The sequence below is a fragment of the Enhydra lutris genome, unplaced genomic scaffold, assembly GCF_002288905.1.
Source record: "Enhydra lutris kenyoni isolate GAN:26980312 unplaced genomic scaffold, ASM228890v2 scaffoldscaffold42, whole genome shotgun sequence".
NCBI classification, from domain to species: domain Eukaryota; kingdom Metazoa; phylum Chordata; class Mammalia; order Carnivora; family Mustelidae; genus Enhydra; species Enhydra lutris.
This window is the reverse complement of record NW_019154126.1, coordinates 4,253,461-4,268,704: the sequence shown is the minus strand read 5'-3', so window position 1 is coordinate 4,268,704 and position 15,244 is coordinate 4,253,461. Positions and strand designations below refer to the sequence as shown.

The 15,244-nt window shown below is 39.4% G+C and overlaps 1 protein-coding gene across 2 annotated transcripts in view; it reads right to left on the bottom strand.

Moving 5' to 3' along the window:
- Window positions 1-15,244, bottom strand: part of LOC111155556 (nebulette) — a 369,684-nt gene that overhangs the window by 77,843 nt on the left and 276,597 nt on the right. The window contains exons 5-7 of one of the 2 annotated variants that reach the window (XM_022515772.1): window positions 14,356-14,466; window positions 5,122-5,223; window positions 4,051-4,152 (exon numbers count right to left, since the gene is read on the bottom strand). The exons of the other annotated variant lie outside the window; for it this stretch is intronic. Of the exons in view, the coding sequence (XP_022371480.1) occupies window positions 4,051-4,152; window positions 5,122-5,223; window positions 14,356-14,466 (315 nt within the window). The remainder of the gene's footprint in view (window positions 1-4,050; window positions 4,153-5,121; window positions 5,224-14,355; window positions 14,467-15,244) is intronic. 2 annotated transcript variants of the gene reach the window in all.

The following is a 15,244-nucleotide window of genomic DNA, read 5'->3' as shown; positions in this document are numbered from 1 at the left end:
GGGGCAACTGAGGGGACAAATCTATTGTACAAGTTAGCAGGAAGTGTTTTGTGTTTCTGCTACCTTTTCTGGGTTCAATCCCACAGAGCATAATTTCCTGGTAAATTGGGAAAATTCTGCCCCTTGGTTTCTCATTCTCAGCTCTTCGTCAGGCAGGTCTTATCCCCACAAACCTCAAGTGCCTCCTCACTTCTCCCTCCCTCGCACAGTGCTCCTGGTACCATCCGCTCTCTCCTTCCTGCCCCTGCCCCCAGGTCCTCTGCTCATTGCCATTGCCAAGTCACTTCCCTTCTGGGTGTTTCTTTGCCTTTGAGTGCTCCTGTATTCCCAATCTGACATTAGGTTTGGAGCAAGAGAATATGTATGTGATCTTCAGAGTTGCCAATGAAAATAATAAGCCATAATTTCTGCCCTTGTCTCTAGTTCATATACCTGAAAATACAAATGGAACATATCAAGTTCATTCCAGAAGTCCTATATATTCATCTGCCCACTTTTCCTTTCTTCTGATGAGTTTTTACACTCAAAATGCAAAAATGTCGTGGAAAAAATAAAGATGATAGATACAATGTAACTTGCAAATTACAACCTGCTTAGGTATCTGATCATTCAGTTGCTAAAGGATTTGGATTTTCTTTTCTTTTTTTTTTTTTTTAGACCTCCCTAAAAACCGAGATAGGAGCGAAGGGTAGGATTTCTGGTAACTGAATTTGAAATATCAAAAGAAAAGCTCAAATACCAAAATTTTCTGCTAAGAACTCTCAAATAAGATCATAAAGGAATGACTTGCAGACTGGTATCTAAAGGCCAGTGTGACTATTCCTGCTTTAATCTGGGCGTAAATTCCTGCAAAAATGCAGGAGTGGAAAGCTATTCTGAATATCGGCAGTTAAAGTATTCTTGTGAAGTGACAGCACGTTTCTATGAGCCGGACAGGATCTTAACCCTGACAACAAGCCTAAGACGGAGGTATCGCAGTCGTTCCCATTTTACAGGTGAGGCTGCTACAGATGGAAAGATTGTCCAAGTTCCCTCAGCCAGCGAGAGGCAGAACTAGGAGTTTAGCTCAGGCAGTCCTGCTCTGGAGCCCATTTTCCCAACCCCTCAACCAAACCGTAGTGTTTTTCTAGAATCTGCTGCTTCACTTATACAATCGAGAGGAAGTCTTTGTCCCCAGAAGAGGCTGGAGAAGAGTTGCCAAATGTACGCTGCTCTGCCCTGCTTCTTCAACAAGTGTTTTTTGGCATGAGCAGAGCCCCCAGGAGCCCCTGCCCACCTCGGTCCCAGACCAGCACATGTCCCCAGGCTCTCAGCACATCCACAGGCTCCTGAATCATATAGTTGTTTCGTAAGTAAAAGGGCCTTATACATAATAAAACAATGGGTATGAGGCACACTGGCATTCAGGAGTCTCTCATTCACCCTCCTTGTTCATCTTCACCCCACAATCAGCAAGTTGTCCCAGCTTCTTAGCACCCCAGCTGTGGACCAAGATGGTAGCCTCCCAGCTGGCCTCCAGGACGCTGCCTCTCATGAGGCTTTGTCTCCTGCACGGTGCTGCCATGCTAACCTCCCTTAAGTAGTATCTTCTTTACAATGCTTCTCTGCTCAACATTTTCTGTGACAATCCATTTCCTACCTGAAAGTGGAAGGTACTTGAGAGATTATAGTTAAAATGGTGAGAAGTTGCAGTGGTGACTCCTTTTCTGAATTTAACTCTACAATACTCCCAATTACTACAACTGAAACCCCTTTTTCTTCTTTACCTTTTCTTGTAGAGAACACATTATTCCTATTCTGTTCCATAAATATGGCCCACAGTCCAAATGAATACAACACTGACTCACTTACCGTCATCACAGCGTCTCAATTCCTCCTGGATTTCCTTGTATATTTACGACTCCCCTGTCCCTGCTGAGAAGTCCCTGCTGAGAAGCCTCTGCTGTCTCTCAGACCCCTCTTCTCTGTCCTGTACATTCCCAACCTTTATTTGGAGCCTTCCCCTGAGCAGACCTTCCAGTCCATCTTAGTTCAAATCTAGCTGTTACAGCAAACCCTTCCAACTACACAACCCTCACGGATGTCCTTTTCTCCACATTCACCGGATGTGACAGGTAATAAATGATTTACTGGCATTTCTCTTTCTGCTAATAAATTTGAGTATCTTTTAAAATGTTTATTGACTATTTTGTTATTATGTTGCCCTTTATAACTGCTCATTCATCTCCTCTACTTATTTTTCTTTGGGCTTTTTAGTCTTTTTCTTTTCACTATTAAAGAACTTTTGTATATTCTAGATATGAAAATGTTCTTATCATTTGCATTACAAGTGCTTTTCCAAATATTTGAAGACAGCGGCTCTTCTTTCTACATTTTAAAAAGCTTTTCTCAGACCCTTCCTTCTCCATAGACAATCCAATATACTTAATTTACTCAAATATTTAATTTGATTCAAAATTTTTTTAAAATTTTGTTTAAAAAGTCTCTTTGGATTCTAGCAGGAATTGCATGGGTTTTTTTAGAAAAAAACTTTTTAAATTTTATTTATTTTTTTAAGTAAACTCTACCCCCAATGTCAATCTCAAACTCATGACCCCTAGATCAAGAATTGCATGGTCTACTGACTGAGCCAGCCAGGGGGCCCTTGCATGAAATTTTAAAATTAATTTTGGAAGAATTAACATTTCTATGATACTCTCAAGCTACAGCACAGTTGGTTTTCTCATTGGTTCAGATATCATTTCACGTTCTTCAGTCCGATTTTATAGTTTTCTTCGTTTACACCTCTCCATTTTGAAATGTCATCCAACTTTTGCAACTTGAGGAATATGTATTTTCAAAGTTGAAAACACCATAACTGTATAAAAGTTGCTTTTGATTCTATTATTATTCACTTGGCAAATATTATCATTTTCCATTGAAAGAGTTTAAATTCTATGGTCAGGTATGTGTAACTATCCTTTTATGGCTTCTAGATCTCCAGTCTTTTTAAGACCAAATCTGTCACCCCTATGTGGTATATATACATTCTCCTGGGTTTTCTTTTAAGATTTTAAAATTATTTTATTGTTTCTATTCCCATCTCTAATCCATCTGGAATTCATTTTGTATATAGGTTAAGATTCAGGTCCAATTTTATTTTTACCCTGATGGATGGACAGTTATGTCAGCACCATTTATGAACTAATATAACTTTTTTCCCACTGACTTGAACGAACACTTTCATCATATATTAAATTCTTATACATATTGAACTCTATTTCAGAATTCCCTATTCTATCCTACTGATCATTTTATCTCTTACTGTACTAATCCCATATTGATTTAATTTCAGTGGCTTTATATATGTTATGGTAACCCATAACTTAAGTTTTCCTTCACTGGTCTTCATTTTCATACTTCTAAAGGCTCTTCTCAGGCATTTCCTTTCCATTCAAACTCTAAGATCATTTATCCATATACTTTAAAAAATCTATTGGCTTGTAATTGAAATTGCATGACATTTGTATATTAATTTGGGGAGAATCGCCATTTTTATCTACCGAGACATTCCGCCAAAAACACGACATGTCTATACTTTTTCAGATCTTGTTTGATGTTCTTCCATAAGACTTCATTTTCTTCATTTGCGTCACCTCTTTCTTATTTTGTGACTAAACTAGAGCATATGAAAATCGATATTTTACTACCTAGTTAAAAACTGTATGTATATGTGTATAGATAGACAGCAATCTAATTATTGATCTAATCTAATTGATAGCATGATTGCCGAATTTCAGAAATCCTAGGAAATGTGACAACACGGCTAACCTCAATGAAAAAGATTAGACTTTGAGCCAGGAGAAAACTTTGTTTTATGCTTAAAACTGGACTCCTTTTATCTCTTACTGAAACTTGTAATTATTGCAATCCTATCTGAAATGGTTTCAGAAACATCATCTTTGCATATTCTTACAATTAAAGATATTATCTAAAATGAAATAGTTTCCTGTGCCACTAGAAACAAAATCTCTGAATAAAATCATTGTGGAATCGCCACTAGAGTCTTACTTGACTAGAAAGTTTAGAAGCTTCCACAGCGTGTTCAAAATCTGGTCTTCCAAGTACAGCAGGCTCTTTATTCATTACTCCTTGCCCTTTCTTGTACTCTGCCTAAAATGAATAAATAAGAGAATGTTAAATATTTCTACTTCCCAATGAAGAATTATATTAATATTAGCTGAAAAAATTATAATAGACCCTCAGTCCATAAAAAAGCATTCCTTACAACTCACCAAACGCTAAAATGCAGACTGGTAGAACAGAAATTGACTTTGAGTAGTTATGTAAACAAATTCAACCTTTTTTATAGTAAAATAATTACTAAATTTGAGTCTAGGTATCCTGTCCTCATCATTGTGCTGATGCATAATCAATGAAAAAAAAAAATTAGGAGAAATTTCTGGATAATTGAGACCCTACCTTCTGCAGACAGATAGCCTGTACGGCTCCTTTCACCTTAGGAACTGATCTAACCCCGTTTGGTTAGCATCAAGTTAAATCTTGTAAATAGCTATTAATTTTGAAGTGAGTATAGTCTCTGTTATTCAAACATTTGGTTTGTGTGAAGTCATCATTTTTAACCAGGGTACAACATATGTTTAATTAAAATGGTATTAACCAATAAGGATATCTTGGAGAAAATATAACAAGAAAACAGCCAAAATGTATAGAAAATGTACAAGGGTAAATGGTGACAAAAAAGAATCTGCACAATTAACAGTAACACAATGGGAACATGGCCAAGTGAAGTTCGCTGGGACAGGGTAAGGTGAGAGACCAGATGACTAACAAAATTGACTTTCAGACTGAGGCATCTGAATGTTACCTTACACCCAAAGAGCACTTACTTCTCTAAAAGTATGACCGCATTAGCCAAAGTCAAGGCAGATTTGAGCAGTTTCTGCATATACCTGAATAACTTACACAGTCAAAGGGATAATTCAGATAAAAAACTTGAGGTATCATTAATTCAGATTGATTAATTTCATTAATTAAATTAACCAGTCAACCCCCAAAGTCACGTGTCGCCTCTGAAAAAATAAGAAATCATTTCTGCTCAAGATAAGAAAGAGAGATTACATTGCTTATGAGCTTGGAGAGCTGTGTTGCCATCTTGATGTCTGGTCTGTTGAGATCTGCACTATACGTGTGGGCGTCCTGCGCATCTTTTCTATAAGAAATCTGATCAAAGAGACAATTTTGATTGAAAGAAAAAAAAAAGAAGAAATTAGTCATGTTATAGGGCTACCAATCTTAATGTCCATCACATCAATTATTCTTGCCATCATCATCTTAGAGAACACAGAGACCATAATTGTTTTTTTAATTTTTTGTATGCACATTTATTTGAATAGATACATTTTTTTTCCTACCATACCTAAGTCTCACTAGCATTATTACATGTGAACTGGAGTCATACAATCCAAAATTTGTGAGCCCGAGACTTCAGCACAAAACCAGTCTTAGAGAACCTTACGGAATTCTTCGGGAATTATCACCTGAAAAGCATGTCATCGCATGTAAATGTGTATGTACATATTCACATACAGAATATCCCCAGTGAGGGCTGTAACTTGCCCATCATACAGTCTCGACCCCCACTGGATGTAGGATAAGCCCAGCACATGAGTGTAGAAAATCACTTCCTGGGGTGAGGGCGCGTGAAGCTGCTCTCTCCAGCTCTCTTTTTCTTTTTCTGACTGGACTCTTAAAATGCCCATGTCTGGCAAGTCTAGTCATGAGTACTGATATTTTTATTACCTAGCAAATACCATCGCAATGACTTGAGCCTCCGAAAATAAAAGCAATGACATTAAGGAACATTCATTCTCTGAATGCACGAGATACAATCAAACCAAAGTGTGGAAAATAGACATTTCAAGAGAAAAAATACATGTACATTTTACCAAGCGTACTTAAAACGATAGTGGTTATTTAGATTAACTCGACTGACAAACAGGAGGAGAAACCAGATGAGAACTGGTATAACGTCCCACAGTCAACACCTCACCAGTCTGTCCATTTCTCTGCTTCCTGAGCTCAGTCATGAGCTGAAGGAGTATTCATCTATTTTCCACCAGAAAATAGATAATTATCACCAGGGGCTGGTCGATTTGTCCATTACATTAGTTTTATTAAAGTTCTAAGGCAGGTGCTTGGGTGGCTTAGTGGGTTAAAGCCTCTGCCTTCAGCTCAGGTCATGATTCCAGGTCCTGGGATCGAGTCCCGCATCGGGCTCACTGCTTGGCAAGGAGCCTGCTTCTCCGTCTCTCTCTGCCTACTTGTGATCTCTGCCAAATAAACAAATAAAATCTTAAAAAAAATAAAAAGTTCTAAGGCAAAGGGAGTAGCAATGGTTATTTTTAGGACCCCCCCTTCATTTTTTCAAGACATAGAAACGTAGAACATAGAAATGTAAAACTGGACATGTATACAAAATGCACTATTAATTATATTTGCATGAAACAAGTATTTCTAATATTGCCTGCAAACTTTCTACAATAGCACATCTAAGGTGCTTATTCAAAAATTAGATTCCTGAGGTCCATCCCCAACCTTACATAGCAGAATTTCAGCAAATGGGGTGGAAGAATCTGCATTTTAATGAGTTCTCCTGTTGATCAATATTAGCCAGTGTTCTAGATAATATCAACGTATCTGGTTATTTTCCTTGCAGTCGTGCAGAGTTAAAAAAAAAAAAAAATTGTACTTTCTTACTCCTTTCAAAAATATCAGGTATAAGAAATGAAAGGCTCCCTACGCATTCTATTATTTTATTTCAGTGAAATATTTATATATATTTCTATTTACTCTTGTAAGGCCTTGCATTTGTCTCACCACCATGACTGTTTTTTAAACAATGTTTATAATCATGAATCTGTCTAAAAAGTGAACACAACTTCAACAGAATTAACATAATTTCAGCAAGAACATCTGTTTTCTTCAGCATTTCTGTTTTCATAGGCTTCACATTAACAAATAATTCAGGTAAGTTTTGTGCACCCGGGTAGCAAAAGAAACAGGAAAATTGCCTGAAAACTGAGTTAAATCGTTGGGTCAATTTTTTAAATCTTTAAGGATGTAAAAATTAAGCCAATTTCATTGGCTTCAAATAACCACAGGCTCATGCACCGAGGGCCAACCAACCCCCTCACCACCACCCCCCCCTCGCCACTCCGCCTGCACCCAGTTAAACACAAGCTGTGTAAACAAAAACTGGACTCTCAGGTGAAAACAAACCCAAATTACTACCCACCTACAAGACTAACTGTTCCTAAGTTACTGCATTCATACAGAAACCACAGGGGGGTAATGTCCTTTTGTTTAGAAAAGAATGAGGATAAAAATGGAAACCCTTACTTTTTGAAAAGAGCTGCAACCTTCCAGAAATCTCAGCTTCGCCTGGGTTATGTAATTATATGCTGCTCAGCCTAATGACTGCATGAAGAGAGGTGAGGGGCACAAAGGCGGCAGGAGCAGGACTCTGAATAGGGCCCCATCATCCATGTAAATTGCAAATTAGAGGCCGGCATATGTGACTCAAAACAAATATTAAGATTGACAAGAGCTGCAAATTCAAACAAGCGGACACCACAGAGCCACACAGGAGAACGGCCCGGGAGCCCCGTCACGAGCCAGATCTTCCAGAATACCACCGCGCGGGGACATCCCACAGGAACGGGGCTGTCCATGGAGAGGCACAGGGCCGTGGGCTCCTGGTCTTCCCTATCTGCAAGGAGGTCTGAACTGGTGTGGCAACATGGCTGCCCGGCGGACTGCTCATCTTCCTCCTCCTAACCTGGGTCTAAGGGGAGCTCGCCTGACATTTCTCTCACGTCTGCAATATGTCTTTGCTTCGTTCTGCAGTCTGTCAGAACCCAGGAAGAATAAAAATGGCACATGCCAGAAGAGAGATGTGGCAGGGGAAGGTCAAAGAATACATATATATTTTTTTCTATTTCCTGAATAAATTCAACTCCTAAGTGCTAACTGTATGGACACAAGGGACTGGCGTCCATCCTTCAGGCTATCTTCTCTTGATTCTCTTGACAAGATGGTGTCCTGTACAATACTGCTGAATAAGAAGAGAAAAAGAGACTCATCATTGACCCTCAAGCTTGCAAGCATCTGGGGCTGATGAAAATCATCAGCCCCAGATGGTTGCAAGCTTGAGGGTCAATGATGGATTTTGCCTTACTTTACTTAATGTCCTGTTCCCTACTGCATCCTTAGAGGATGGAAGGAAAAAACAGGAGAAGGGAGATGGGAGGAGGGAGGACACAAAAGAGAGAAGAGAGGAGGAGGGGGAAGAGAAGAAATAATGACACCAATAATAATCGCCACTTTCGACCATTTACTATGGACCAAGTAGCATATTAAGGATTTGACATTCACTGCCTCACTCACGCATTTCTTGAACGTATGACTATAAGAATTTACATTCCTTACACCAAGTTCTGTCTACTACTCTTCTATTTCAAAATTTTTCTTAATTCTTAACTATTTATTCTCATTAATGAACATTAGAGTAACTCCAGTCAGTTCCACAACAGAGACAAATGGAAATTTAGTGAGCATTACAATTCAACCTACAAAACGACTTAGGGAAATATCTCTCAATACTATTTCAGTCTGTTCCCAAGAGAAGAAGGTGTATTTCCCCACTTCTTTAAACCTTGTGTTATACCTTCAATGAAGTTTCATCATTCCCTTCTAGAGGTCCCACAAAAGGCCATAAAGCAATTATCATAAGACGATCATTTCCTTATCCCTTGATCTTATATCCAAGATAAACTACTTTTTCTTTTTAATAACATAACAATATACAATCTTATCTCTAAAGACTGATTTTAGTTTCTTTCTCAGGAACACCTGAAATGATTACCATACATGCTTGATCTCTTCCTCCTTTTTTTTCCCCCCACACTAAATTTCTTTCCTGTCCTTTTTCCATTTATCTGGGTCATTTCCCTAAGGTATGCCTTTGTAATGGACATGTGTAATTTTTGTATCCTGGGGATTTTTATTTGGAAACTGCTCTCCCTCACTCCAGGTGATTTGGTGGGCTGTCCAAGGCACCCTACCTTCTTGGTGACAGGCGTGGCCACATGACAAGCTCTCCAATCAGACATCTCATTCTTTCAGAAACCATGATCAGTAAGGGGGGCAGACACATCACCCAGGGAGGGCCAGAGTCACTGATGGATCTCGGGCTGGCGGAGAAAGAGCTGCTGTCCTTCCCTCTGGAATCAGCGGCTCTAGGGATAATTTAATTTTGGAAACACCAGCCATCATCCTGAGACCACCTAGACAGTGTCTGAAAGCAAAGCCACGCCATGGGGAGACAGAAAGAGTCCCACTGACACTGTGAGCCTCTGGATCCAGTTACCTCGAAAGGTAGCTTGAATTTCCGGTTATGTAAACCAATAAATTCTCATGTTTTCCTTAGCTAACTTGAAATGGAGTTCTGTTGCTAAACCTAGAAACTCCCGAGTAACACAGTCGCCATCTCTGGTTTTTCTGCCATGTCCAATCTGTTCTCCATTGCTTCCAATAAAGATATTAATTCTATCAAATCTGTTTTTGAATTTCTTCCTTGTCTCACCACGTTCACTTTGTCCCTCAGTTTGTACTGTCATCATTTTATCGTCTTTTAATCTCAGCTTGTTTCCTATAATCTACAGATTTTTTTTTATTATGTTCAGTTAGCCAACATAGAGCATATCATTAGTTTTTGACATACTGTTCAATGATTCATTCGTTGTGTTTAACATCTTTTGCAGTTTTTTTTTTTTTACACCTGTGCAGAAGGTCCACCATGCCAGGCATTGTTCTGAGCACTTCACATGTATGAAGGCATTAAATCATCACCCCACCTTGTTTGCTGCATTGTCTGTGTCCAACCGGGCTTCCTCAACATTCCCTCCCAGGACTGGAACCAGTTATCCGCAGTCCCCTTCCCTGTATTGTTCTGAGTTGGGCTCGGCCAATGAGAGACTCAGACTTAGGTCCTTAGTTAAGGACCAAGGTTGAGAGGTGAGGGGACAGCCAGGATGGGAATTAGGCTGGCGAGCAGACTTAAAAACATCAACTCCAGCTGGCTCAGAATCATCATTCCCTTTGCTACTCTGACGAGGGTTGATGTGATTCTTGGTGAGAAGAGACTAGAAAGGATATACATGTTAAGTTTGTGGAACAGAAGGGAGGAGCATGGCCTGTATTTCGTTATAATCTTGAAGCACTTGTGCAGTCATTCCCAAGAAACACTTGTATCCTAAACTCTCACATTAGAGAGGCCCCAGGTATCTCACAAAGGCACATGGTCTGGAAATTCTATCTCAGGCTTATTTCTGTCTGGGCATCCTGTATGTAAAAAATGAGTAAAGTATTAAATTGTAACTATTGGGATGCCTGGGTGGCTCAGACGGTTAAGCATCTGCCTTCTGCTCAGGTCACGATCCCAGGGTCCTGGCATCAAGTCCTTGCTCAGCGGGAAGCCTGCTTCTCCCTCTGTTTATCTCTCTCTCCCCCTCATGAATAAAATAAAAGTCTTTAATAAATAAATAAATAGTAAATATTATTTTTATGTGAGAATATATGCCTTTTATATACAGGTAAATGTAGGATCTGATATTCATCAGAAGGCAGAAAAGTTTTCAATCTCCTTAAAGATGAAGTAAAATACAGAACTGCATCTTTCTCATTATTATTGTTGTCATTGTTTATAAAAAGCATTTTAGAGTTCATAATCTTTTTATTCATGAGTTAATTTTACCACCACCAAAATCTTGTAAAGAAGGCAGAATGAGCATTACTAACTCTTCTGTCTCAGAGATGAGCAAAGCAGTAATGTATCTATTTTAATACTAACTCCCAAAGTGCTGTTATCATAAGTAACGTCAGGGAACCACACAGAACCATGACTGCCTCTCCAGTACCGCTTTACTGATTCATCATTTTCACTTTCTGATGGAAAAGAAATTTTATCTCTACCACTAAGAAAATATATATATCATTCTTGAAAAGAACATTAAATCTCGTTTCCCCTGCTGAATACTTCCTTCTAATGCACACTGAATTGATTACCAATATGGTCTTTTGGAGGAGTTTACCACTCCAATTTCATCACAAGTCTACTCAGACCACATCACTTACAAAACTTAAGATGGCAGTTCAAAATTTGTTTGACTTCCTTCAGAACTATTGGGTTTCGTGTCTCTGATAAGATTGATGAGAACTAATAATGTTTTACTGGGGTTTTCATTTTGAGCCCATCTTTAGGGGAAAATAACAGGATAGATTATCTCCAGTTTCTCTAATTACATCAGAAGAATTTGGCAGGGGTACATCCCTTAAGATACAAAAGGATTTAGATTGGCTGTTTTTAATCATTTCTTGATTATAATATCAACAAAATAGGTAGTTATATGGGTTTGGGATCATTTTGAACATGCCCTTCTGACCTAAGTGCTTCTTAATATAAATTTCATATGGAGTTGGCCTTTTATTCAATCTAAGGTCTGTTAATTATTTCAAATTGACTGTGAAATCATCCTAACCTCTCAAATCACCCTTTAAGATTGGAAGGGGACCAAAGAGGACTCATATTTTACAGACCTGCCCTTCTGCAAAGCCCTTTCTATATACCATCTCATTTAATACTTGAGAGAGCCCAGTGAGGTAGATATCACTGCCCCACTTTACAGATGGGAACACTGAGATTTGGAGATATTAGGGAACTTGTCCAAGATCATCCAGGCAACATGTGGTCTGACTCCAAATTCCTTTTCTACTATATGCTACAGTGGAGGGTAATTGGGTAAATGATCTCCAACCCTGTTCTATGTTCACTGAATTGGTGGGGAAGGGGAACAGAAGAGACTTGTGCCCCTAGGACTGTCTTCCTCTTAAAACTCTCAGTTACACAGAGGTGAGAAGTCAGTTGGCCCTCCCAGAAGTCCTCTCCTCATCCTCTCCTGCCTATTCATGCCTCTAAAGGCTGAGGGAGAGAACTGTTCTGTGCCCTTTGGCCATTGATAATGTTCTTATAAAAGTTTGAGCTGAAAGAAGGCAGAACGTAAAAGGTTTTAAACTGCCATTGGTCCAATTTCTCGGTTCTCTAACAGATATCAGAAAGCTGACTTGCCCTTGGTGGAAACATAAAATAAAAAGGTAAGCAAAGATGCATTGTTTCTAAGCAAATCAGATGTATGAGTGACAACACATTTTCTTTTAAATTAAATCAGGTCATTTATAGGCAGCATGTAAAGGGACATCCCACATTACCAAAGGGTAATTCTATTTGTAGATTCTCTGCAAATGGGTTTCACTGGAGTGGAGTTTTGTGGGAGACAGAGTTTCATCTTTCGTGGAGATGTACTAGCCTCACCTACAAACCAGGAAAGGTGCTTGCTTTCCTGAGGCTCTCGAGACCTCTGTTTAAATTTCATATTGTAGGGACAACAAATGTATTATTCTAATTGCTTTGACTCTAGAGGAATATCAACTACTTCACAGGTAGAATACAATTATCATTCGCACTTTCAATCTGAGTAAATAGTCTTAAACACTTTCTAAATCCTATTATATGTACAAACTTTGCATGTGAAGGTCGAGCCGAGTAGGCAGAGGAGTGTAAGTAAATACATCCTTCTCCCATAAGTACACAGTATTGAATGGAAGAGAAAAGGCCTTTATACTCTATTCCCTCAATCCCACAATCAAAGACCTTTTAAAAGAAAAGGCAGAGTTAAAATAATAACCCCAGTTCTATGATAAGGAACTTCCGTATTTGAATGTCATTGAATTATAGAGTTGGAAGCGGCCTCCCCAGGGTCCGTGTAAGGCTCTCCAGCCGCTCCCAGACCACCCCGATGCCTTCATCCCCACAGCGCCTTGCATCTGGTGATCTAAATCCTGATGATAAACTATTTTGTCCCACATTTGAAAATTTTCATTCACAATCTTGACCAATAACCAATGCCTTTTAAGAGGCAGGCAGTGGGCCTAACAAAAAGGGTGGCCTTGGGAGTTCGACTCTTTCGTCTCATTTTCTTCACCTGCAGAATGGGACTCAGTACAGGGATTTGGTGAGAGCTGGAAACAATGGGAGTCTTGGCAGAGCTCCTGCTGCTCAGCAGTGCTAGCTAAGTGGTAGTTATTCTGATTACAACTGACACTCTATAAGCGAACCGTTCTTACGAAGCATCCCCTTCCAATGGCCTTGCTGGTAATTACAGACGTGCAGCTTTCTCGTCTCTCATCTGGGTTAAACCATCTTGGGAAATTGTCTTGGTCCTAGCATATGTTTACACATTGGAGTTAAAATGTAAAAGCCTCACTCTGTTTTTTACTTAAGCATTGATCTATTGAAATTAATACCAGATAACTGTTGCCATCCCGGAAAGAGATACTGCCCAGCTGAGGCACGGGGGACAGAGTATCAGCAAAACACCATTCAGTAAGGGAGCTAAGTGGTGGGATAGGGTCCATGGGAGATGACAAAGCTGTATCAGGTACTTTCCAAAGAAAGGGAGATTCTTGACCTAACTAAGGCAGACACCTTTATCTGAACTGATCGTAGCCCTAAAAGAACCTAACGAAAAGTTCCTACATGCCTCTTAGAGAGCAGAGAACTCCTAATGGGGAGACAAATGAGCTGCCACTGAAATTTCAGGAAGAAATTATTCTTCTGGGCCACCAGGGTAGTGGTGGTCATTGAGCAAACACATGGAAGTTTTGATGCATCTGCTAACTCATAACTTTGAAAAGAATTTCTTTTCTATGGGCTTGTTTCCTCTTCCTTGGTTTCTGCTGCTAAGTTAGTCATTAGGCAGCAACTGCCATCATGTTCTCCGTGGGTCTTGACCTTGACCACTGGCTCTCTATATGTGTCCCAAAAGAGGCAATACTGGGGTATAATCTCACTAGCCTTTGTGAGTGACTCTTTCTCAGGCCAGTGATTTCTGGTGCCCTCTCTCCCAGTTCTTCTACAATTCTAGACTAGAAACTATGAAGGATTTACCATCAAGTCAAGGGTACTCTAGGAAATGCCAGCAACCCAACGGGTCCCAAGCAGAACTTCTAGTAGCTCCAAGGACCTGACACTTTGAAGATACTCCATGAGGTTTTAATGCCTTTTGATAGAATAGCTCAGATGGATTTATGACTGAAAACTGAGAGATTTAAAGACAAGATATTCTAAGTCCTTTTTGAACAGGAGAGTTATAATATGTAAATTGCAATGACATATCCACTAGCCCTGATGTGGGTAACCGCGATTTCCCAGAAAATCATGGGAGATGGTGTCCTTACGTTACTTTGGTGTTTATTGACCTCCATGGCATGTCTGATGTCAGGTGGCTCCTTCATATGGGCATAATCTGAGAATCCTCTAGCAGCATCATGTTTCTGCTTATAGGCAACCTTTAAAAACACAAACCATTGTTAGTTTCTTCAGAAGTACACTACGTTCCTACCTGTTAAATTTCAGTGTTTTGCTAGGAGTTTGTGTACTTGAGTCCCACCACCAATGGTCGTATTTGCCTAAGCCTCTGTGACAAGAGAATATACTCAGTGCTTTAATGTTGGTGCTTCAGGTTAGAATCCTAATTCTGACTCTTTCCTGCTAATTTCAACAGTCCTCAACCACAGGCATGCTGCAACCCCACTCATACTCAGCTAGCTTAAATCTCAGGGACCATTTTGGGAAACCTTTCAAATCTATGCACTCTTAGGGTCATAAATGTCCAAGGTTTAAATCTTGGGAAAGCAACGGACAAAGTTGATGAAATGACCAGACATTTAAAGGTGAATTTTTCATTTTTTGATTAATTGTTAATGACTTTCTGTAGGCACAGCTATAATATAACATAAAGCTCATTAAATGCCCCAACCTTTGGGAGAAAATAAAACATGCAGGCAGATTTCTGAGATCTGTCAAGGCCTGTCCTCTGCAAGGGAAATGAGCATCATGCCAATATCACCCATTGCTACCATTTCAATTTGTCCCCTCCTGGGATGGAGAGAAGGCGTGAGAATGATTACTTCAAAAGTAGAAATAACCAAATTCAATGACAGAGTTAGGGGGAAAAAAATCCAGAAGACAACAAAGAAATTATTCCTTTACTCACAGTCTATTCCATTATCCTATGTATTTTCTTCCCAATTTTCAGTTACTTTTGTTTTATTTTTGTAGGATTAC